At 40.7% G+C, this 25,973-nt stretch overlaps 1 protein-coding gene and 1 pseudogene across 1 annotated transcript in view; both read right to left on the reverse strand.

Moving 5' to 3' along the window:
- The window catches only part of SLC10A6 (solute carrier family 10 member 6), a 35,793-nt gene that overhangs the window by 4,364 nt on the left and 5,456 nt on the right, over nucleotides 1–25,973 (reverse strand). Inside the window, exons 2-4 of the mRNA XM_053601515.1 lie at nucleotides 6,785–6,903; nucleotides 4,133–4,221; nucleotides 1,169–1,344 (exon numbers count right to left, since the gene is read on the reverse strand). Coding sequence (XP_053457490.1) covers nucleotides 1,169–1,344; nucleotides 4,133–4,221; nucleotides 6,785–6,903 — 384 coding nt within the window. The remainder of the gene's footprint in view (nucleotides 1–1,168; nucleotides 1,345–4,132; nucleotides 4,222–6,784; nucleotides 6,904–25,973) is intronic.
- Nucleotides 24,091–24,643, reverse strand: LOC128593530 (60S ribosomal protein L17-like; annotated as a pseudogene).

Here is a 25,973-nt window from a genome sequence, read left to right on the forward strand (position 1 = left end):
TGTTTGTGTGCATATCTGATAGTGCTAGTCTCAGAACAGATTTTTTGTTTTGTTTTGTTTTGTTTTTGTTTTGTTTTTTTTGGTGGTTTTTGGCCAGGGCTGGGTTTGAACCCACCACCTACAGCATATGGGACCGGTGCCATACTCCTTGAGCCACAGGTGCCATCCCCAGAACAGATTTTTTTAATTAAAGTTACTGAGTTAACAATGATAAATATTTATAAGGCTCTTGATATAACACTGAATTGCCTTCCAGAAAGTTTACACACACACCTCTTGATGTCTCCTCTGTCACTGTATGTTAATGCTCACCTCATTATGGGCATACCAACATGGAGTATTATCACTTTTGATATTTCACAGTCTTTATAAACTATAAGCCCCCAACTTGTAATGATAATGTTTAAGACAAACTCATATCTTAATTCTCAAGATAGTCTCCCTTCTCTTCCTGCCTCTTGTTACTAGAGGTTTTTTGTTTTGTTGGGGTTTTTTTGCAGTTTTTGGCCAGGGCTGGGTTTGAACCCGTTACCTCCAGCATATGGGGCTGGCACCCTACTCCTTTGAGCCACAGGCGCTGTTGTTCATAGTTTGGGGTTTTTTTGTTTTTTTGTTTTTTTTGGTCTTTAATTGGTTCAGGTTCATTGATGGTACAAAGAATTAGATTACACTGTTTGCATTTGTTAGGTAAAGTCCCTCTTATAGCTGTGTCCTGCCCCCAAGAGATGTGCCATACACTGAGACCTTCCATCTTCCTCCTTCCTCTCCTCTCCCCATTACTAGAGGTTTTTAAATATTTAGCACAAACAATAGATAAGGACTTAATCCCCTGAAACTTGCTCATGCCCTAGAATAATCTCTAAATTTAATGAAACAATCTCACTCCTCCTAGTTAATTATTGGAATAAGAAGAGAAGTGTATCCAGATCTCAACAAGTGATATAAATACCCAATTCCTAACTTCACAAATTACAACTTCCCATCAATTTGGCCTTTGTTTTATTTGCATAAAGAATGATCATAATCTTTCTACCCTCCTCATGCTTAGTCGTCCTGTTCTGCAGGACAAAACTCTCCGTATCTTCAAACACAGCTGCCGCAAAGGCTGCCAGTGGTGGTGTGTTTAATTTACCTTTCTCAAAAAAGTTTACACATAATTTAACTGTACCTTTGCCAAGACTGGTGGGTAAGAAGTGCCAGCAGAAAGCCTGCGATATGGCCGATCAAGGGAAAGATGAAACTGATGGTGAGAAGGGTGACATCCGAGTTCCAAAGTCCTTTCGCTAGCAGTGCACCAGCGACTGTGACCACCAGGAAGAGGATCCCACCGACGATGGCCCCAACCTGTAGCAGACCAATAAAATGAGCACATGCAAACATCACAGGGGGCGGGGGGTGCCATCAAGGCTCTAAAATTCTTGGAGCCTAGAAATATTTGAACAAGGAGAGGACTTAGAGACAACTGAATCCAATTTCACTTTATAGAGGAGAAACCTGAGTTCCAAAGTGGTCAAGTGACTCAGCTACACTAGACATTGATGCCATAAATATAAATGTTATTTTATGATCAATATCTTTTCCCTTCAAGCAAAGGTTTTTCCGAGAAGGACTGGACGATAGAGTCTTTCACAGATATGACAGAATTGTGAAATAACTGGGATCTGAGAATAAGCTTCTAACACCCTCACACCTCCAAGGCCTCTGGATGGAAACCTGTCACCTGAGTCCACACTGCCTGATAATATTGGCTGCTGCTCCCACCACCCCTTCAGTGGAGTCCGTTTTATCTGTTACCTGCCCTTCTCTCCCTGCAAGGACTTCACCCTTTCTTCATTAGACAATCTGAGCTAAAGTTCATGTGACCCGAGAAATACCAACAGAGACCTCTATCTTCTCCCAAATAGATACTGCCTCTTACTTTTGTTGTTCTACAGGGAGAGGAACAGAAACAAAAAGTCAACAACACCAACAGCAAAAATGCTAATAGTTACAGTTTTAGATCAAAGAGGAAAGCGTAGCCTAGGATATTTTGAGAAAACCAGGATTTTGGCAAGCTCCCATCCACGCCATGTACACAGCAAACCATGTCCCTAGTTACAGCGTCATCCTTGATTTGAAATGATTCAGAGCGTGAAGAAAGGTGGTCATGGGGAACTAAGCAACCAACAAACAGGCGAACAAAACAGCCTCAGGTACCAGGGCCCATTCTCACTGCTCACATACAGACACCAACCAACAACAAGGCCTCTCCCAGCAGGAAGGCGCTGAAACACAAGAAAGCCACTGAATACCAAATGCCCTCTTCCTCTTTCCACCAGAAAGGGATTTCAAAGTTTAAAATTCATGAAGTGCAAATGAGCAAAACCAAAGTTTGTTCAGAAAATGTGGCAGATCTAAAATTAATATAGGACCAAGAGCAGAGAACAAAGATGTACTAAAAAATTAAATTAGCCTAGTGTTTGCTAAGGTGCTGTGGAATATTTATGCATATTAGAAAATACTTTTGCCACAGATACTGTGAAATAGCCAAAGGAAAGAGATTTTATATCTGCTCTTTACAGGTAATAAAAGAGGCATACAGAAAATTTATCTGGGTTTTTTCCCTTGACACTGACAGAGGATCTGGAAACAACAAAATGGTGATTTTTTTTTTTTTTTGTATGTTGTTGTTAAATGGCCTTTTAAGAAAAGTAATCAAAGATAAAGTGTTTGAAAAGTAAGGAGTTTTCATTGATCACAGGAGGGCTGTCCTGAAAGTATCCAGCTAAGCAATAAGAAAACTAGAAGGCCGGGCACAGTGGCTCACGCCTGTAATCCCAACACTCTAGGAGGCTGAGGCAGGGGGACTGCTTGAGCTCAGGAGTTCAAGGCTAGCCTAAGCAAGACTCAGACCCTGTCTCTACTAAAAATAGAAAAACTAGCTAGGCATCATGGTGGGCTTCAGTAGTCCCAGGTATCAGGAGGCTGAAGCAGAAGGATCACTTGAGCCCAAGAGTCTGAGGTTGCTGTGAGCTATGACACCATGACACTCTAGCCTTGGCAACAGAGCAAGACTTTGTCCCCAGAAAAAAAAAAAAAAAAGAAAGAAGGAAAGAAAAGGAAAACAGAGATATACATGGCCAGATACTTTCCAGAGTTGACATCCCTAGTACTCTCTCCTTGTTTTATTAAAAATAAAAATCATAAGCAAACACTGCCACCTTAGAAAATTTCTTCTACTGAAATAATAGATATGGAGATGAAGAGACTGTATTCCATGAGTACAACTAAAAAGGAGACTGAAGATCAGGTGTGCACCATCAACATCAAAGTCACCCACAGGCAACCCAAGTGCACGGGCTCATGCCTGCCTCCTAGAGCCCAGTTGGCATGTCTCTTACAGCCCCTCTCCTCCTCATCTCATTGTTGGTCTTCTGGAAACTGAGGAAGCAGAGCCCCCTGGTGCCAGCACAGAGAGTGGCCGTGTTCTGTCCCATGGAGCCAAACAGGAAGAGTTGCAACTGAGTCAGACCATAAACCTCAAACTAAAATCAACAGAGATTTACTTGCCAAACCTCCAAATAACCCCAAATGTTTTAGTCTTCATAAATGTAAAATACTCTTCAACTCTTCCTGAAAGTGCATAGTATCATCGTCGATGCTTTAAATGACCCCATATTACAAAATGCCCCAGGATTCTGACATCATGATTGAGCATGCCTCCTCTGGAGGTATTTTTAAAAGCCATTGAACAGGAACATTTGTTTATTTGTCCAGCAGCCCTGCAAAGTCAAGAGGAGGCAGGAAGTTGAGTGACACCGCTCCACAGCGAGGCCGCTCAGGGCTCTGCACACCATTTCCCTTAGAGTCTTACTCACATGGTCTGCAGCCCTGCTCATGTACAAACTACCACTTTAGAGATGCCCTCAGGAATTCATCTGCAAGATGGCCCTTGCCCCTACTTTTCTAAGAAAACTGCCATATTCCTGAGCCCTGGGGTTCCATTGGAGAGCTGATCCAAAACAGAGACATGCGAGGAAAATTGCTGGGTGTGGCGCTGCCTCTGAGCAGCTCCCTGATTCCAGCATTGCCTACTCTGCCTTCCAAGTCCCTGAGTCTGAGGATGTGCTGGCAGTGATGTGGAGTTGCTTACCTTGAGAATGATTTTGGACTGTTTAGGCCACCTGTAATTCACGTAGATACCGATGGCCACAGGAATGATCAGGGACGCCAGGGTAATTCCTACAGAGAAGAAAAAGCCATCAGCCGGTCTCCCCTCTCACCTAAGGGCCCAGCCTTTCTCAACAATTTCTATTTCAATTAGATTACAGCTTTAACTGAAGCTGCATTTTATTACTGCATCACCCTTCAAAAGTAGAGCAGATTTTTTAATCTTGGAAATAGTCTTTGAAGGGTATATGATGATATCCATAGTTGCCACCATCCCTGGACTATCTTTTCTCTCTCAGAATCCCTCTGTCAATCACACGGAATTTTAAAGACAGATACAGAAGGGTTAGAAAACAAGAGGACCATTTTAAGTCCATGAATTACTTGGTTGCCACGTATGAATGCCACCCCTCTATAACCGCAGCTATTATTTCCCTAGCTGAGGTCAATGGGTCATTTGCTTCACTAAGTAAAGAATATCTATTGCCAGGCACAGTAGCTCATGCCTGTAATCGTAGCAGTGTGGGAGGCTGAGGCAGGTGGATTGCTTGAGCTCATGTGTTCGAGACCTGCCTAAGCAAAAGCAAGACCCCTCTCTCTACTAAAAATAGAAAAACTCAGGCAAGAGGGATTGCTTGAGCCCAAGAGTTGGAGGTTGCTGTGGCTATGCCATGGCACTCTATCCAGGGCAACAGCTTGAGACTCCATCTAAAAAAAAAAAAAAATCTATTACTCACACCCGTAGTCCTAGCATTCACTCTGAGAGCCCAAGGTGGGTGGATCACCCGAGCTCAGGAATTTGGGTCCAGCCTGAGCAAAAGCAAGACCCCATCTCTACTAAAAATAGAAAAATAGAAAAATTGTGGTGGGCTGAAGTCCCAGCTACTCAGGAGGCTGAAGCAAGAGAATGGCTTGAGCCCAGGAGTTTAAGGTTGCTATGAGCTATGACACCATGACACCCTACCCAAGGCACAGAGTTAGACTTGATCTCAAGAAAGAAACAAAAAGAATATCTATTACAGACATAGGAACAGTAATTGTTATACTACCAAAGCAGTTTCTCATAGCCAGGTAACCCAAAGATGGAATAAAGAATAAAACACCTTTTGAATTAGCACAAGCAGATAAAGGCATTGACAGCAGCGTCAGTAGAGCAGAGGAGACTGCCCCCTGGCCAGCAGGATCCATACTGACATTCCCAGTGCCTCTTTCCAAATCTGGCCAAAGGTCTACAATATTAGCTGCAAAGTTACATGAGTCACTCATAACATTTTGAGTATAATTGTTTATGATTGTCTTTCAGAACATATCATCAAAAACAGGATATGTGGGGCGGTGCCTTTGGCTCAACTGAGTAGGGCGCCAGCCCCATATGCCAGAGGTGGCGGGTTCAAACCCAGCCCCGGCCAAAAACTGCAAAAACAGGATATGTTATATAACTTACTAATCAGAAAAAGTGGCACATAAGATCATGGTTTCTACATTAAGGCTTCACTCAAATTTTACAAATTCAATGGTCTCCAGCTATTATCAATAGATGATTCCAATTATGGTTTTGAACCCTGGGCTATAAGCCCTCAAGCTGCTGACTTGAGCATCCAGACTAACACTTTTAGAGATTTTGTTCTAAGAATTAATAGTTTCTATCCCTTCTCCAAAGACTCTGACCACACTAGAATAGGCAGATCATTTCACCACGTTTCTCTTCCAAGCCTAGTAAGTCCACAGAGATCTTTAGAGAAAGGGCAGAGTTTATGTGACATAACACTCAGGAGAAGAGGCAATGAAACAGATCTGGGCATGGCTGTGACATGCAGATGAGTTTTGATCGTCAGGAAGAATCATTCACTGTCCATCTAAAAGGAAGTCAGGCTGACAGGCAGTGTGGCAGGCAAAGGCATGGGAACTCAGTCTAATTAGAGCCACAAGATCCAGGTAACGTTGGACCAGAAAAAGTCCAATTGCTTCATAGTCTTAACTATATAAGGGTGTGGCTGATTTATTTTTTTTTTTAAAGTAAGTTCTCTGAGTCTGGGTGTGGTGTCTCACACCTGTAATCCCAGCACTCTGGGAGGCAGAGGCGAGTGGATTGCCTGAGCTCACAGGTTCAAGACCAGCCTGAGTAAGAGCAAGACCCTGTCTCTAAAAAACTAGCCAAGTGTGGTGATTGGCACCTGTAGTCCCAGCTACCTGGGAGGCTAAGGCAAGAAGATCACCTGAGCCCCAGGGTTTGAGGTTGCTGTAAGATATGATACCATGGCACCCTACCGAGAGTGATAAAGTGAGACTGTCTCAAAAAAAATAATGAAAAGAAATTAATTACTCTGGCTTTCTTTATTTTCAAAAAAAAAAAAAAAACTCTTATAGGGGTTAAGAACTTGGACTTTGCAGGCAGATTCCCAGGTTAGAATTCTAGGTCTGCACTAACTGGCTTTGTCGTCTTGGTCAAGTTACTTTAACTTCTCTAAGCCAGAAAATCTAGGAAATTGGAAGACTAGTAATAATAGAATCTATACTTGACAGTTATTTAGTGAATTGGATTTGATAGTATGAAAAAAAAATCCCTACATAACAAGATGTGTAATTAACAATAGCTATTACTGTGAGTACTCCACTGCACAAGCCCAGTACAGACCTATGTTCTGATACGGAATGGTGAGATTCTGCTGAAGATTCCAGGATGAGGAGTAGACATAAAGGCAGAGTGGCATCATTCCCAGGGCAGCCACCGTGGAACAGGCTGTCATACTGATGCTGAAAGTAAAATTAATATGATTCTTAGGAGGGAGAGTTGGAAATTAAGAATTTAGTCTTCAACAGAAGCAACTCCTAGGATAGAATTTCTTTGAGATTATATGAGGTAAGCTCCTTGGAACTTCCTTCTCTAATATTATTCAACAAATAATGGCTGTCTTTTTGCTCTAGAAAACGATTTTCAGCATTATTGCCATGTATAAATTAACTCATATTTATTTAAGTATCTATTAATACCTGTCCTGAACATTCTGCCAGGCACTGTAGGATTCTTTTCTTATATACTTCTTTTTATTGAGATATAATTCACAGATCATAAAATTCATCATTTTGAAGTATACAATTCAGCAGTTTTTAATATAGTCACAAGATTATGCAAAAACGGCACTATTTCCAGAATATTTTCATCACCCCCAAAAGAAATCCCATCCCCGTTAGCAGTCACGCCCCTTGCCCTCCTTTCTCCTTCCTCCTTCCCCAGACCTTGGCAAACATGAATGCACTTTCTGTCTTTATAGGGTTACCTATTCTAACCATCTCCTATGAATAGAATCATACAATATGTGGCTTTCTTTTTTTCTTTCTCTTTCTTTCTTCCTTTTTTTTTTTTAGACAGAGTCTCACTCTGTCACCCTGGGTAGAGTGCTGTGGTGTCAGAGCTCACAGCAACCTCAAACTCTTGGGCTTGAGCAATCCTCTTGCCTTGGCCTCCCAAGTAGCTGGGACTACAGGTGACCAGCACTATACCCAGCAAGTTGTTTTTTGTTTGTTTGTTTGTTTTTTCTATTTTCATGAGGGACTGGGTCTCACTCTTGCTCAGGCCAGTCTCAAACTTTTGAGCTCAAGCAATCTGCCCTCCTCAGCCTCCCAAGGCGATAGGATTACAGGTGTGAGCCGCCACACCCAGGTGTAGGCAGCCTTCTTTAGGTGTCTGGCTTCTTCCCTGAGCACGATGTCTTCCAGATTCATCTATATATCAGGTCTTTATTCCTTTTGTGTCTTTATTCTATTAACATGCTGTAGTGCATTGATTTTTCTGCATATTGAATCAACCTTGCATTTTGGGATAAATCCCACTTGTCCATGGTATATAATCCTTTTTCTGTTGCTAGATTTAGTTTAGTAGTATGGTAGTATTTTGTTGAGGATTTTTGCATATATTTTTTAATTTTTTTCTTTATTAAATCATAACTGTTGTACATTAATGCATTTATGGGGTACAATGTACTGATTTGATATACAATGTGTAATCTTTACATTGAACTGATTAACATAACCTTCACCTCACTTACTTATTTGCTGTGGTAAGACATTTATACTCTATTCTTAATAGTTTTGAAATGTACCATTGCATTAATTTTTGCCTATCTATTCTGAAGGGATATTGGCCTGTGGTTTTCTTTTCTTGTGATGTCTCTGTCTAGGTTTGGTACCAGAGGAATTAGAATAAGGCAAGTTAAAATGCCACAAAGCTAGTTAAACACCTGCCTAGTGTGAATTGTTATTAAGTATCTGTTAAGAAGTAACCCAAAAACCATATGCCATAAGATTCCCAGTAGAGTAGGGATCTATATTCATTGACCCTCAGACAGGGTAAGGTGGATAGAGCAGGGATGGGTTGGAGCTATCCTACAGAAAGGGAATAGATGTAAGATACTAGACTAAACTAAAAATCCTCTTCCGATTTTGATATCATATGAGCCTAGATTAGAAATTAGAATTGAAGCAGAATGATGAGTTCGAATAAAAAGTAAGACTTGAAAATAATAGTGTAGCGGACAGAAGAACTGAGTCACTTAGCACCAGTTTGAGGGAACACATTAAGTTAGAAGTGATAGTGGGATATCCAGTCTTTATTGAACAAGCTTGGAATGATTTCTAATAGACAATTGGTCTATTTATCGTTATCATTATTGAGATTGTTTCTAAATTTAAAAAGCTGTCACCACTAGACACACAAATCTGGCCACATTGGGAAGTAAAATATGAGTTCATGAGCTAAATGAACCAAATCAAAATGGTGTAGCTGATAACCTTGCGTAAACATAGCTTTACCAAGAAAACAGGGGAGAGAATCAGAAAGGAGCCTTGGTCTTTGTGAATAAACCATGAATAGTTCCTCACAGACATTTGGTTTGTTTATTTCTGTCATTATTGAGATGAATTGTCTCTGATAAAAAAGCTAACACATTCTAAGTGCCACAAATCCTGAGGATTTGCAAGCAACTAATGTCTGGAAGAAGAGTGGTTTGGTTTAAAGCCCTCAAAACTATGTATCTTGACTACTGCTATGGTCTGAAAGTGTCCCTCACAATTCATGTATTGGAAACTTAATCCCCAATGTAACAGTGTTGGGAGATAGAGCCCTTTGGGAGGTATTTAGGTCATACAAGAGCCATACTCGTTAACGGATTAATGCCATTATAAAAGGGTTTGACCAGGGGAGTTCTTTCTTTTTTGCCCTTCCACCTTCCATCATGTGAGGACAAAATAAGAAGGCCCTCGCAAGACAATAGATGTCCATACCTTGATCTTGAACTTCCCACCATCCAAAACAGTGAGGGAATAAATGTCTAGTCTCTATATATTACCCAGTCTCAAGAATCCTGTATAGAAGCACAAAATGCACCAAAACAATCATTATGCTTGTATTGCATTATATGAACCAAGTTATTCTTCATAAATTTATAATAGATCCTGTTTTTATTTTTTCCAGATATAATACTATTTAAGTCCTTACATTTTTAATTGAAGAAAAGGATGAGGTGGCACCCGTAGCTCAGAGGGTAGGGCGCTGGCCACATACACCGAAGCTGGTGGGTTCGAACCCTGCTAAACAACAATGTCGACTGCAACAAAAAATAGCTGGGCCTTGTGGCAGGCGCCTGTAGTGTTAGCCACTTGGGAGGCTGAGGCAAGAGAATCACTTGAGACCAAGAGTTCGAGGTTGCTGTGAGCTGTGACACGGCACTCTACCAAGGGCGATGTAGTGAGACTCTGTCTCAAAAAAAACAAAAAAGAAAAGAAAAGAGAAGAAAAGCACTTAGCGGGCAGTGCTTGTGGCTCCAAGGAATAGGGTGCCAGACCCATATACCGAAGGTGGCAGGTTCAAACCCGGCCCTGGCCAAAAACTGCAAAAATAAAATAAAATAAAATAAAATGGATCAATAGCAAAACAACCATTTAAACCCTTAAAAAAAAAAAAAAAAAGAACAGAAAAGCACTTAACGACGTTACTAATAGTATTTTAAGGCATCCCCAGCTCTGCACTGGGGAGGGGAAGAGGAGCCCATGATACGTGCAGAGACAGAGCAGAGAAACGGGTGAGCAAAACATCATGTTCTACACTATACACATATATAAGTTTTAACTTGTCAATTAAAAATAAATTTTTTAAAAAGTTGGTGGAGAGTGAGCCTTGAGGTTATATTTCATGAAAGCTAAGAAAAGCTCCCAAAGGCAGGCTAAATGCCAATAAAAGACCAGGGAGGACGGGAACCTACAAAGCAGATTTAGAACCATTCAACCTTCCCCGCTGTGTGCTGCTTTCCTCCCCGTATCTATTCCTTCCATCTCTTCGTTCCCACTGCTGACTCCCAAGCTCAGGCTGTGTTCTGTACCTATCTGGGTGATAGAACCAGTAAAAGAATACATGAGTAAAATTAGAGGAAATAGGATAAGTAGAAAAGAGATACCTTTCAAAACAAGAAAATATCTTCTCTTTCAATTGCTGGAAAAAAACCATACAATCTGTTTAAGCACATATAAACTGTTTGCAGACGCTGTGCTCAATCCATGCTCATGGCACAACTGAGTGATAGAATGAGAGGTGGATAACCCTCCTGTGCCACCAAGGAGAGGAAAGAGACTTTCCATGTGTCTAAGGGCTATGACCAAGATCACAAGCATCCTCCAGCACTTCACTGGGTCCTCAAGTCATCTGTCAATCCCCCTTAGAATACATTAACACCAATGGCTCTGCCTAGAAAACAATATATCTATGATTACCTTAACATTGTCTGCCAGAAGAATGTTTATACTCTTGGCAAAGCAGCATCTGTTTTACTTCCATAATATTAAAAATACTCCTGTGTGGGCAGCGCCTGTGGCTCAGTCCGTAGGGCGCCGGCCCCATATGCCGAGGGTGGCGGGTTCAAACCCCGCCCCGGCCAAACTGCAACAACAACAACAAAAAATAGCCGGGCGTTGTGGTGGGCGCCTGTAGTCCCAACTACTTGGGAGGCTGAGGCAAGAGAATCGCTCAAGCCCAAGAGTTGGAGGTTGCTGTGAGCTGTGTGAGGCCACGGCACTCTACCCAGGGCCATAAAGTGAGACTCTGTCTCTACAAAAAAAAAAAAAAATACTCCTGTGGGCTTGGCGCCTGTAGCTCAAGCTGGCTGGTTAGAATCCAGCCCGGGCCTGCCAAACAACAATGACAACTACAACCAAAAAATAGCCGGGCGTTGTGGTGGGTGCCTATAGCCCCAGCTACTTGGGAGGCTGAGGCAAGAGAATTGCTTAAGCCCAATATCTAATTCTCCTAGATATTGCCAGATTTCTAGAATGGCTTGTCTTTTTCACTAGCAATAAATGAGAACATAGGAGTTTTTTTTTTTTTTTTTTTTTTTGAGACAGAGTCTCAAGCTATTGCCCTGGGTAGAGTGCTGTGGTGTCATAGTTCACAGCAACCTCCAACTCTTGGGCTCAAGCAATCCTCTTACCTCATTTTTTCTATTTTTAGTAAAGACAGGGTCTTGTTTTATTGCTCAGGTTGGTCTCGAACCAATGAGCTCAATCAATCCACCTTCCTTGGCCTCCTAGAGTGCTGGGATTACAGAGCACGAGCCACCACACCTGGCGTTAAGAAGCAAATATTTAGCTGATTTTCAGAAATCCAGACTTTGGCCAGGTGTAGTGGCTCACGCCTGTAATCCTAGCATTGTGAGAAGCCAAGCTGGGAGGATCTTTTGAGGCCAGGAGTTCAAGACTGGCCTGTACAACATAGCAAGACCCCAACTCTCCAAAAAATAAAAAACATTAGCCAGGTATGGTGGCACACTTCTGTAGTCCCAGCCACTCTGGAGGCTGAGGCAGAAGGATCACCTGAGCCCAGAAGTTTGAAGCAAGCTACGATTGTGCCACTATATTCTAGCTGGGGTGACAGAACATGACTCTGTCTCAAAAAGAAAGAAAGAAGGAAGAAAGAAAGGGAGAAAGACACAGAGAAAGAGAAAGAAATCCAGACTTCTAAAATTTACAAGTATTTGTCTACACTCCTCTCTTTTATCTTTTTTTATAAGCAGTCCTTATATTTCATGTTTGCTAATTCAATGAATACAATTTTTCTTTCATTGTTTTTCTTTTTAAAGGACACATATGATATCCTTTACAACTTGGTTGCTTTTTTTCCCCACTTAATCTATCACATACATCCTCTCACATCAATGCATTTAAACTCATTCTTTTAAAAAAAACTACAGAGTGAGCCATAAGCAAAATATGCCTTAATTGCTTCGATCACTTCATTAATGATAGATAAGTTGCTTTTAGTTCTTTGCCATTAGAAATAATGTTACAATAAACATTCTTATAAATATTTCACTTGAAATGATTCTTTTATTTCTGTAGATTCCCCAAAGCGGAATCACTATGTAAAATGCTGTATTTTTTATTTTAGTAGATACTGGCAGATGACTTTCTAAAGAGATTATTGCATTTCACAGTTGTGTCCGGTGTGGATGTGACCCATCCCATCTGATCCTCATGACAGCATTCAGAAATTCGTCTTGCTCTTGTTTTGCTGCACTCTGACAGCCTCATAGAGAGAAGACTCTTTTCAATAAATGGTGGGGGACTGTGGTGCATCTTACAAGGGTATATGTGAAACTTAGTAAATGTGGAATGTAAATGTCTTAACACAATAACTAAGAAAATGCCAGGAAGGCTATGTTAACCAGTGTGATGAAAATATGTCAAATGGTCTATAAAACCAGTGTATGGTGCCCCATGATCGCATTAATGTACACAGCTATGATTTAATAAAAGTAAATAAATAAATAAAATAAAATAAATGGTGGTGGGGAAATTAGACAGTTTTTTTGGAAATGAATGAAAATGTACTGCTATCTCTCTCCATATACAAAAATCAACTCAAGATGGATTAAACTGTAAAAATACTAGAAGAAAACCTAGGGAAAACTATTCTGGACATTGGCCTAGGTAAGGAATTCATGACTAAGACCTCAAAATCACAAGCAACAAAAACAAAAATAGACAAATGGAACTATATTAAACTAAAAAGCACAGAAAAAAATACAACAGAGTGAACAAACAGGTGCTTTGTGCTTTTCTTCCAGCACAAAGGAAGAAAATATTTGCAAAGTATGCATCTGACAGGGGCTAACATATAGAAATGATAAGGAACTTGAAAAACTCAACAACAAAATAATCCCATTAAAAAGTGGGCAAAGAGGTGGAGCCCATAGCTCAGTGGGTAGGGCACTGGCCACATACACCAAGGCTGGTGGGTTCAAGCCTGGCCTGGGCCTGTTAAACAACAATGACAACTGTAACCAAAAAATATAGCCGGGCATCATGGTGGGCACCTATAGTCCCAGGTACATAGGAGGCTGAGGCAAGAGAATCGCTTAAGCCCAAGAGTTTGAGGTTGATGTGAACTGTGATGCCACAGCACTCTACCCAGGGCGACACGATGAGACTCTATCTCAAAAAAAGAGAAAAGAATAGAAAAGAAAAAGAAAATAAACAGACATTTTTCAAAAGAAGATACACAAATGGCCAAAAATCAGATTAACATGAAAAAATGCTCAACAGAGAAATGCAAATTAAAGACACAATGAGGCTTGGCAGGGTGGCTCTCACATGGAATCTGAGGTAGGAGGATGAGGTGGGAGGATTGTTGAGCTCAGGAGTTGCAGACCAGCCTAAGCAAGAGGGAAACTCTGACTTTACAAGAAAAGAAAAGAAGAGAGGAGAGGAGGAGTGAGTAAGGAGAGGAGAGAGAGAGGAGAGGAGGTGGGAGGGGCGAGGAACAGGAGAGGGGAGGATGGGAGGGAAGGAGGGGAGTGGAGAAGGGGAGAAGAGGTGAGGAGAGAGGAGAGGAGGGAAGGGGAGGAAAATCATCCAGGCATCATTGCATAGGCCTGTATTTCCAGCTACTTGGGAGCCTGAGGCAGGAAGATTGCTTGAGCCCAGGAATTTGAGTTTTCTGTGAGTTTTTTGCAGCACACTGCACTCAAACAAACTAAAGAAACACAATGAGATCTCATCTTACACCAGGAAGAATGATTGTGATCAAAAAATAACATACTGGAAAGGATGCAGAAAAAAGGGAACGCCCATACACTGTTGGTGGGAATGTAAATTAGCACAGCTTCTGTGGATAAGAGTCTGGAGATTGCTCTAAAAACTAAAAATAGAACTACCCTTCAATCCAGCAATCCCATTACTAAGTATTTACCTAAAGGAAGAGAAACCATTATGTCAAAAGCATGCCTGCACTGGCAAATTTATCGAAGCACTATTTGATAGCAAAGATGTGGAATCAACTGAAGTGTCCATCAACAGGTGACTGGATAAAGAAAATGTGGTGTATATACAAAGAACAGAACCCTATTCAGCCATAAAAAAGAAGGAACTCATGTCTTTCACAGCGACAGTTCCATCAAACTGAGGGTCATTATCTTAAGTGAAACACTCAGAAATAGTCAAAGACCACATGTTCTCACTTATACGTGAGAGCTAACTAATGTGTACACATGGGCATAGTGAGTGGAATGATGGACTCTGCAGACTCAGGAGGGAAGAGAAGGCATGAGAAATTACTTAAAGCATACAATGTACATTATTTGGGCTCCATCACCAAATAATGTACCCCAACTTCATCAGTATGCTTTATATCTATGTAACAAAGCTGCACTTGTAACTCCTAAATTTATACAAATAAAAATAAATAAATAAATAAATAAGTTTTTAAAAAGCATTTTCTGGGCTTGGCACCTGTAGCACAGTGGTTACGTCACCAGCCACATACACTGAAGTTAGCAGGTTTGAACTCAGCCAGGACCAGCTAAAATAACAATGACAACTGCAACAAAAAATAGCCACGCGTTGTGACAGCACCGGTAGTCCCAGATACTTGGGAGGCTCAGGCAAGAGAATCACTTAAGCCCAAGAGTTGGAGATTGCTGTGAGCTGTGATGCCACAGCACTCTACCCAGGGTGACAGAGTGAGACTCTGTCTCGAAAAAAAAAAAAAAAATATATATATATATATATATATAAATGGAAACTCTACTCTAGACCATCAATAAATAACTTTCTTTTTTTCTTAAGCAAATACCAGACTGTTTCAATTACAGAGTGTTTTCACAATGTGTTTTCCTGTATGATACGGAAAATAAATTTTTTGTTTAGCAGGCCTGTAAAGGGGTGGAACCCACAAGCCCTGGAGCATGTGGCTGGCACCCTAACCACTGAGCTATGGGTGCTCCTGGAAGGGAAAATACCTTACATAAATTTTCCTTTTCTAATTTTTCTTAGCAATTCTTGCATAAATTTCATTCGTATGAGATCTAAAATTATTTATTTATTTATTTTAGATCATTCTGTTAAGAATGTTTACTTTAAGGAAAGACTCCTTCCGGGCTAGAGGGTGGTGTACAGGAAGAAAATCATTTACCACAACTTTCAAACCTCTGTATCCATGAAGAGGGTGTCTGGGAAGCTTTTCTAAAGTCTTAGCCTATGTTAGTGCCACATTCCTTGGTTCTCTCTTACCAAATGCTGAACAGAATTCCGTAATTCACCACTTTAATCTTGAACTTCTGGAGAACTAGCACAGAGTTCCTCCCTCTTCCCCTACTGTATGACTTTCCCTCAAAGGGCAAAAAGGGAATAGTCATAATTATGGGAAGCAAAGAGATCTATATTAGATTAATTCTATATTCTTGACTCCCTAGGCTATTTCTTCCATCCTTAATATAATCTTTTAGGTCACAATACTCACAGTAATGGTAGAGGATAGCAATAGATAACCTGGTACAAAAAAAAAAAAACCCCTGGTACTCTGCCAACTGTTACAAACACCAACAAAGCTGGAAAAGTACCCAGCAGATGTGTGTGAGTACAGGGAAAAGTCACATCTTTTATTTTCTGCCCTGGAATGCCACTGTAGCATAAACAGAGGACATGCCTACCTGGATCTCTCGACTGCTCACATACAGCAAATTTGCTGGCAAAATATAACTTCAATATAACAAGATTCCACTTGCATTAAGAAGAATGGCATCATCATCTCCAAACAATTACAGAGGACAAGGAGACAGATACAGCAAGTCTGGGCAAACAGGTAAATCCTGAACCCTCCCTTTTAAAAGGGAAATTACATACAGGCACATTACATTGAAATGCACTGTCAATAACATTTTGCAACTGGGTTTTAAATTATTCAGATGTTGTTGTTCTCATTTCAAACCCATTAAATCACCATTTGGATCATTCCCCTTAGAGGCAGCGCTGGGGAGGCAGACAGGAAAAGCAGAGGTCACCAGAAGCAGAAAGAATGGAAAGAAAGGCAGATAACAGGAAACAGGCAAAAGGGAGACTAGTGACGTGGGCAGTCAGCCAGGCCGGTCTCCACACTGACCTGAATTCTGTGCAGAGCTGCCCCAACGGCCAGAGCCTGTCATACAAGGTCTGACAATTAAGTTCAAAAACTTGCCACCCACTGTGTGCTTATGTTGGTAGCACTGTACAAACAAGGTTGATAACCTTGGTATATAAGTGTCTCACAGCTGTGTTCATGTCAACACAGGCTGGTGTCTCACTGTTGCTTTATCATGTGGGCCTTTGTGGTTGCTGGGCTTTGACTTTCGTTTCTAGGGAAGTTTTATTTTGCTGGGAGTCTGTGTACAAGGTCTGACAATTGGGTCAGAAGAGATCAAACTTTCACTCTTTGCAGATGATATGATTGTATATTTGGAAAACACCAGGGATTCTACTACTAAACTCTTAGAAGTGATCAAGGAATACAGCAGCATCTCAGGTTACAAAATCAATGCTCATAAATCTGTAGCCACTATATATACCAACAATAGTCAAGCTAAAAAAACAGTCAAGGACTCTATTCCATTCACAGTAGTGCCAAAGAAGATGAAATATTTGGGAATTTACCTAACAAAGAACATGAAAGATCTCTATGAAGAGAACTATGAAACTCTAAGAAAAGAAATAGCTGAAAATGTTAAAAATGGAAAAACATACCATGCTCATGGCTAGGAACAATCAACATTGTTAAAATGTCCATACTACCCTAGCAATATACAATTTTAATGCAATCTCTTTTAAAGCTCCACTGTCATACTTTAAAGATCTCAAAAAAATAATACTTCATTTTATATGGAATCACAAAAAACCTTGAATAGCCAAGACATTACTCAGAAATAAAAACAAAGCAGGAGGAATCATACTATCTGACCTCAGACTATACTATAAATCGATAGTGATCAAAACAGCATGGGACTGGCACAAAAACAGAGAGGTAGACGTATGGAATAGAATAGAGAACCAAGAGATGAACCCAGCTACTTACCATTATTTGATCTTTGACAAGCCAATTAAAAACATTCAGTGGGGAAAAGATTCCCTATTTTATAAATGGTGCTGGGTGAACTGGCTGGCGACCTGTAGAAGACTGAAACTGGACCCACACCTTTCACCATTAACTAAGATAGACTCTCACTGAATTAAAGATTTAAACTTAAGACATGAAACTATAAACATACTAGAAGAGAGTGCAGGGAAAACTCTTTTTTTTTTTTTTAGAGACAGAGTCTCACTTTATGGCCCTCGGTAGAGTGCCGTGGCCTCACACAGCTCACAGCAACCTCCAACTCCCGGGCTTAAGTGATTCTCTTGCCTCAGCCTCCCAAGCAGCTGGGACTACAGGTGCCCGCCACAACGCCCAACTAGAAAACTCTTGAAGAAATCACTCTGGGCAAATATTTTATGAGGAGGACCCCCCGGGCAATTGAAGCAGCTTCAAAAATACACTACTGGTACCTGATTAAACTAAAAAGCTTCTGCACAGCCAAGAACACAGTGAGTAAAGCAAGCAGACAGCCCTCAGAATGGGAGAAGATATTTGCAGGTTATGTCTCCAAAAAAAGTTTAATAACCAGAATCCACAGAGAACTCAAATGTATAAGCAAGAAAAGAACGAGTGATCCCATCTCAGACTGGGCAAGAGACTTGAAGAGAAACTTCTCTGAAGAAGACAGGCGCACAGCCTACAGACATATGAAAAAATGCTCATCATCCTTAATCATCAGAGAAATGCAAATCAAAACTACTTTGAGATACCATCTAACTCCAGTAAGATTAGCCCATATCACAAAATCCCAAAACCAGAGATGTTAGTGTGGAAGTGGAGAAAAGGGAACACTTCTACACTGCTGGTGGGAATGCAAATTAATACATTCCTTTTGGAAAGATGTTTGGAGAACACTTAGAGATCTAAAAATAGATCTGCCATTCAGTCGTATAATTCCTCTACTAGGTTTATACCCAAAAGACCAAAAATCACATTATGACAAAGATATTTGTACCATAATGTTTATTGCAGCCCAATTCATAATTGCTAAGTCATGGAAGAAGCCCAAGTGCCCATCAACCCACGAATGGATTAATAAACTGTGGTATATGTACACCATGGAATATTATGCAGCCTTAAAGAAAGATGGAGACTTTACCTCTTTCACGTTTACATGGATGGAGCTGGAACATATTCTTCTTAGCAAAGTATCTCCAGAATGGAAGAAAAAGTATCCAATATACTCAGCCCTACTATGAAACCAATTTATAGCTTTCTTGCTATAACCCAATTATAGCACCAAAATATGGGGAAAAGGGAGAGGGAGGGGAGGAGAGGGAAGAGGATGGGTGGAGGGAGGGTAATTGGTGGGACCACGCCCACAGTGCATCTTACAAGGGTACAGGTGAAACTGACTAAATGTAGAATATAAATGTCTCAACACAATAACTAAGAAAATGCCATGAAGGCTATGTTAACCAGTGTGATGAAAATATTTCAAATTGTATATAAAACCAGCACATTGTACCCCATAATTACATTAATGTACACAGCTATGATTTAATTTTAAAAAAAAAAAGGGTCTGACAATTAAGTTCTCCTAAAAAAAGTGCTACATATCTCTTTGCTGAATATCATTATGTCACCTCCCAAGTCCTCCCCTTGGGAAGCCGTGCACCAACGCCAGCGCCTAGTCCACCCTTCAAAGCAATTTGGAACTCTTTTTATGAAATGGCCATCAAAGCTGTCATTTATACTTGACGTCCTGAATGTAATTAAAGTGTCTTCCTTTCAATATTTCCCTTATAGTCAGGTAAAAAAAAAAATGTCATTGGGGGCCAGATCAGGCAAGTAGGGAGGGGATTTCAATATGGTTATTTGTTTACTTCTAAAAACTCCCCCACAGACAGTGTCGCGTGAGCTCTGTGCTTCAGTTAGTCACTGAGCTCCTTCGGGACCATTTCTCCACACACCTTTCTCATGCCAAGATTTTCAGTTAAGATTTTCCTGTTCCAGAGCAAAAAAAAAAAAAAAAGATTTTCCTGTTCCTCTGTCAATGTGTACTTGGTCTATTATGCTTCTCACATCAACTGATGATTTTGACGCACAATTTGATGAATGTTTGTGATGTTTTCATCTTTTCATCCCATTACTGGCCACCCTGACCTCTCTTCAGCATTGGTTCCTTCTCTCTCTTAGAAAGATGTCTAATCCATTTGTACACTGCTATTTTCTTCATGGCATTCTTGCCATAAACTTGGACCAAGATGTCCCTGATTTTACTCCAGTCTTGCTAAGTTTAACAAGAAATTTAGGGCGGCGCTCATAGTACAGTGGTTACGGCACCAAGCACATGCACCAAGGGTGATGGATACGAACCCAGCCCAGGCCAGCTAAACATCAATGATAACTGCAACAACAACAAAAAATAGCCAGGCACTGTGGCAGGTGCCTGTAGTTCCAGTTACTTGGGAGGCTGAGGCAAGAGAATCGCTTAACCCCAAAGAGTTTGAGGTTGCTGTGAGCTGTGATGTTACAGCACTCTAGAGGGTGACTCTGTCTTAAAAAAAAGAAAAGAAAAGAAATTTAATGTTTGTTCCTTCCTCTAATTCAAGGTCCAACATTCTTGTGATGGCACACAACCACATGCAACAACAATAATGAATTCCACTTGTTCAGACATCGCCACACACTGACATGAACGCAGCTGTGAAACACTGATATATAGGTTAGAAAGCTTATGGAGTTGTTTGTCCAGCACTGCTTACGCACAATGAGACAAGTTCATGAACTTAATGGTCAAACCACATATCAAGTCTAACTATTTCTGCACCCAACTTAGGCGCTCCAAGATTTATAAAGGAAATTCTACTTGCTCTAAACAAAATGATAAACAACAACACTGATATAGTCAGGGACTTCAACACCCCACTGACAGACTGGACAGATCCTGCAAGCAGAAATTAAACCAAAAGAAATTTGGACTTAAACATGACTCTACAACAAATGGGCTTTTCAACCCAATACTACTGAATATTCTTTCTTCTCATCAGCTCATGGATCATTCTTTTTTTTTTTTTTTTTTTTTGGCTGGGGCTGAGTTTTAACCCGCCACCTCCAGCATATGGGACCGGTGCCCTACTCCTTGAGCCACAGGCGCCGCCCATCATGGATCATTCTTCAAGATTGATCATATCCCATGTCACAAAACAAGCCTCAACAAATTAAAAAAACTAGAAGTCATAGCAAGTATCTTTACAGACCACAAGGGAATAAAAGCAGAAATCAATTCCAACAGAAACATTCATTCCCACACAAAGTCATGGAGATTAAACAATTTATTGCTGGGGCGGCGCCTGTGGCTCAGTTGATAAGGTGCCGGCCCCATATACCGAGGGTGGTGGGTTCAAACCCGGCCCCTGCCAAACTGCAACCAAAAACAAAAATAGCCGGGCGTTGTGGCGGGCGCCTGTAGTCCCAGCCACTCGGGAGGCTGAGGCAAGAGAATTGCTTAAGCCCAGGAGTTGGAGGTTGCTGTGAGGTGTATGATGCCATGGCACTCTACAGAGGGCCATAAAGTGAGACTCTGTCTCTACAAAAAAAAACAATTTATTGCTGAGCTATAACTGAGTCAAGGAGAAGATACAGACAGAAATCAATAGATTCCTTGAAAAAAATGACGGGTAGGCCACAAACTATGAAAACTAGTGGGATAGTGCAAGAGCAGTCCTTAGAGGGAAAATCATTGCCTTAAATGCTCACATCCAGAAACCAGAAATATCACAAATCAACAATCTAATGAATCATCTCAAGAAACTAGAAAAGGGGGTGTGGTGGCCCACACCTGTAATCCTAGCATTCTGGGAGGCTGAGGCAGTTGGACTGCTTGAGCTCAGGAGTTCGAGACCAGCCTGAGCAAGAGCGAGACCCTATCTCTAAAATAAAAACAGCCAAGCATTATGGTGGGCATGTGTAGTCCCAGCTACTCAGGAGACTGAGGCAAGAAGATCACTGGAGCCCCAGAGTTTGAGGTTGCTGTGAGCTGTGACTCTGTGGCACTCCTACCACGGGTGACAGAGTGAGACGCTGTCTCAGAAAAAAAAAAAAAGGAACTAGAAAAGGACGAGCAATCTAATTCCAGACCCAGAAGAAGAAAATAAATAAATAACCAAATCAGATCAGAACAAAATGAAATAGAGAACAAAAAAAACTATTTAGTAGATTAGGGAAGCAAAAGGTTGATTCTTTGAAAAGATAAATATAATTGATAAACTCTTGGCCAGATTAGCCAGAAACAGAACTGGAAGATCTCTAATAAGCTCAACTAGAAATGAAAAAGGGGGCTTGGCACCCATAGCACAGGGGTTACACAGCGCCAACTACATACACCCAAGCTGGTGGGTTCGAACCTAGCCCAGGCCAGCTAAACAACAATGACAACTGCAACCAAAAAATAGCCGGGTGTTGTGGTGGGTGCCTGTAGTCCCAGCTACTTGGGAGGCTGAGGCAAGAGAATTGCTTAAGCCCAAGAGTTTCAGGTTGCTGTGAGCTGTGATGCCACAGCACTCTACCGAGGGTGACATGGTGAGACTCTGTCTCAAAAAAAAGAAAGAAAGAAATGAAATGAAATGAAAAGGGGGAAATAACATCTAATACCACAGAAATACAAAATATCATCACTGAATATTACAAAATCTCTATGCCTAGAAATTTCTTTTTATTGTTTGGGATTCGTTGAGAGTACAAAGAATTAGGTTACACTGATTGCATTTGTTAGATAAAATCCCTTTTATAATTGTGTTCCACCCCAATGCAATACACTGTGACTCCCCCATGCCCTTTGCTCCTCCCCTCTCTCCACTTTATGCCTAGAAATTTAAAAATATGGAGGAAATGTACAAATTCCTGGAATCAACTACCTCCTGAGATTCAACCAGGAAGAAACAGACCAATATCAAGCAATAAACAGAAACAATAAAAACACTTTAAACAAAAAAAGTCCCAGACCAGATGATTTTATACCAGAATTCTACCAAACTTGCAAAGAAGAGCTTGCACCTATATTGTAGAATCTATTCCATAATACTGACAAAGGATGAAACCTTCTCCGATTCCTTCTATGAAGAAAAATCACTCTGTTACCACACCAGGAAAGGGTACAACAAGAAAGAAAGTTACAGACCAATATCTTTAATGAAGATGAATGCAAAAATAATAAAATCTTAGCAAGCAAAATTCAGCTGCACAACAAAAAAATAATTCATCACAAACAGGAGGGCTTCATCCTAGACATGCAAGGCTGGTTCAACATAAGCAATTCTATAAATGTAACTCATCACATAAACAAGAGTAAAAACAAAGACCATCCTCTCAAAAAATTCAGCAAAAGCATTTCATAAAATTCAGCAATCTTCTTTGATGAGAACTCCTAAGAAAACTGGCATAAAATAATTGAGTATTGTGGCAGGCACCTGTAGTCCCAGCTACTTGGGATGCTGAGGCAAGAGAATCGCTTAAACCTAAGAGTTTGAGGTTGCTGTCAGCTGTGACACCACAGCACTCTACTGAGGGCAACATAGTGAGACTCTATCTTAAAAAAAAAGAAAGAAGGAAAATTGGCATAAGTGGGACATTCCCTAAATTGATAGAAACCATCTATAAAAAACCCACAGCCAACATCAAACTGAACAGAGAATAGTTGAAATCATTCCAACTTAGAACTGGAACCAGATAAGGATGCCCACTATCACCACTACCATTCAGCCTAGTGCTGGAAGTTCTAGCCAAAGCAATCAGACAAGAGAAGGCTATTAAGTGTATACAAATGGGGCTATAAGAGGCCAAACTACCACTCTTTGCTAATGATATGATCTTTTACCTAGAGAACCCCAAGGACTCAACCAAGAGATTCCTGGAATTGATAAAGAAATATAGCAATGGGCTGGGCATGGTGGCTCTCACCTGTAATCCTAGCACTCTAGGAGGCTAAGGCAAATGGATTGCCTGAGCTAGAGCGAGACCCCGACTCTAAAAATAGCCAGGCGTTGTGGCAGTCACCTATAGTCCCAGCTACTTGGGAAGCTGAGGCAAGAGGATCACTTGAGTCCAAGAGTTTGAGGTTGCTGTGAGCTAAAGATGGCCATGGCATCCTACAGAGGATGACAAAGTGAGACTCTGTCTCAAAAAAAAAAAAAAAAAATACAGGAATGTCTCAGAATATAAAATCAATCAGTAGCTTTCATATATGCCAACAACAATCAAGCTGAGAATCAAATCAAAGACACAATTCCCTTCACAGTAACGTAAAAAAAAAACAAAAACTAAATACCTTGAAATGTATTTAACAAAGCATGTGGAAGATCTCTATAGAAAGAACTATGAAACACTGAGAAAAGAAATTGCAGAGGATGTTAACAGATAGAACGCATCATGCCCATGCTCAGGAGAATCAGTGCTGCTAAAATGTCTATACTACTAAAGTGATCTGCAGATTCAAGGCAATCCCCATTAAAATAGCCAAGTCATATTTTGCAGATTTTTTTTTTACTGTTATTTGCATTTATTTTATGTTGCACCTATTCTTGTGCCATTAGTTTTTGTTTCTTCGCTTTCTTCTGGGATATCTTTTTCTTCTGTGCTACCTCCTCTACTGGTTTGGGAATAATTTGCTCCTACTCATTGAGGATCATCTTGATGTGGTGGGGGAGCTCATATATGGGTTAATGCGAACATGAGCTCTGTAAGTTCAGTGACACATCTCGGGTACTTTGTTCACCTACGTTTGTTCAATGACCAGAGAATCTACATCTAAACCCTTAAGTTCAGCATTACTCTCCACATTTTTAAGCATGTGTAGCAAACTTTCAGCACTCCTATTGGGCCACCAACCCCGTGTCCAGCCCCAGTGTTTGGCCTGGGCACACCTACCAACTCTACCATTGTAACATCAGAATGGTACACACTGTTCCTTTAAAATGACATCCTTCAGATATTTAGTGGTTTTTCATATATGCATACCCCTGATGATCTGGCAGTTTCATGTGTGTTCTTAAAGTAAACACGAAGATTTGAACCTCTTGACTTACATGACTTTGTGGGGTTTTCTGGGTCAAGTGAATAGCGAACCATTTTCACAGATCACCTGAAGCCACTTAGGGGAAGAGATATTTTGCAGATCTTGAAAAAATAGTTCTACACTTTGAATGGAATCAGAAAAAAAAAAAAAAATAGGCCAAGCACAGTAATCTCAGCACTCTGGGAGACCAAGGTGGATGGATTGTTTCAACTCAGGAGTTGGAGACTAGTCTGAGCAAGAGCAAGACCTCCATCTCTTAAAAAATATAGCCAGGCATTGTGGCAGGTGCCTGTAGTCCTGGCTTCCTGGGAGGCTGAGGCAAGAGGATCACTTGAGCCAAAGAGTCTGAGGTTGCTGTGAGCTGTGAGCCATGGCACTCTACGGAGGGGACAAAGTGAGACTCTGTCTCAAAAAAAATGAAAAGAAAAGAAAAGAAAGAACCAAATAGCCAACACAATTCTACAAAAAAGAAAAATCCAGATGCATTACTTTATAGACTTCAGGATATACTACAACTCCATAGCAATCAAAACAGCATGGTATTGGTATAAAACATAAAGAGACCTATGGAATAGAGAATCTAGAGATGAAACCATTTTCATATTGCCATGTGATCTTTGACAAGCCAAACAAAAGCATACACTGGGAAAGGAATTCCTGTTCAATAAATGGTACTGGGAAACCTGGTTAGCCACATGTAAAAGACTGAAACAGGATCCACACCTACCACTCACAATGGAGAAAAGATTTAAAACAAAGGCATACAACTATAAAAAAAAAATTCTAGAAGAAAATGTGGGGAAAACTCTTGATGATATCAACTTAGGGAAATAAGAAGACCCCAAAGGTAATTATAGCAACAACAACAATAAATAAATGTGACCTGATCATTTATTTATCCTGCATAGCTAAGAACATAATCGACAAAGCAAAGAGACGACCTTCAGAATGAGAGTAGATACATGTGCATGCTACTTATCAGACAGAGGGCTCATAGCGAGAATATACAAAGAACGCAAGCAAATCATCAAGAAAAGATAAAAGAACCCCGTTAAAAACATGAACAGAAACCTTTCTTATGATGCTAGACTAATGGCCGACAAACACATGGAAAATGCTCATCGTCCCTAATAATGCAAATCAAAACCACATCGAAATATCACTTAACCCTAGTGAGAACACCCCATCATAAAATCCCAAAGCAACAGACGCTGGTGTGGATGCAGAGAGAGAAGAACACTCAGACACTGTTGGTGAGACTGTGAACTAGTACAACCTCTATGGAAAGTAGTGTGGATAGTCTTCAAAACACTATAAGTAGGGCGGCACCTGTGGCTCAATGAGGAGGGTGCCAGCCTCATATTCCAAGGGTGGCAGGTTCGA

This window comes from Nycticebus coucang, chromosome 1 (assembly GCF_027406575.1).
Source record: "Nycticebus coucang isolate mNycCou1 chromosome 1, mNycCou1.pri, whole genome shotgun sequence".
NCBI classification, from domain to species: Eukaryota; Metazoa; Chordata; class Mammalia; order Primates; family Lorisidae; genus Nycticebus; species Nycticebus coucang.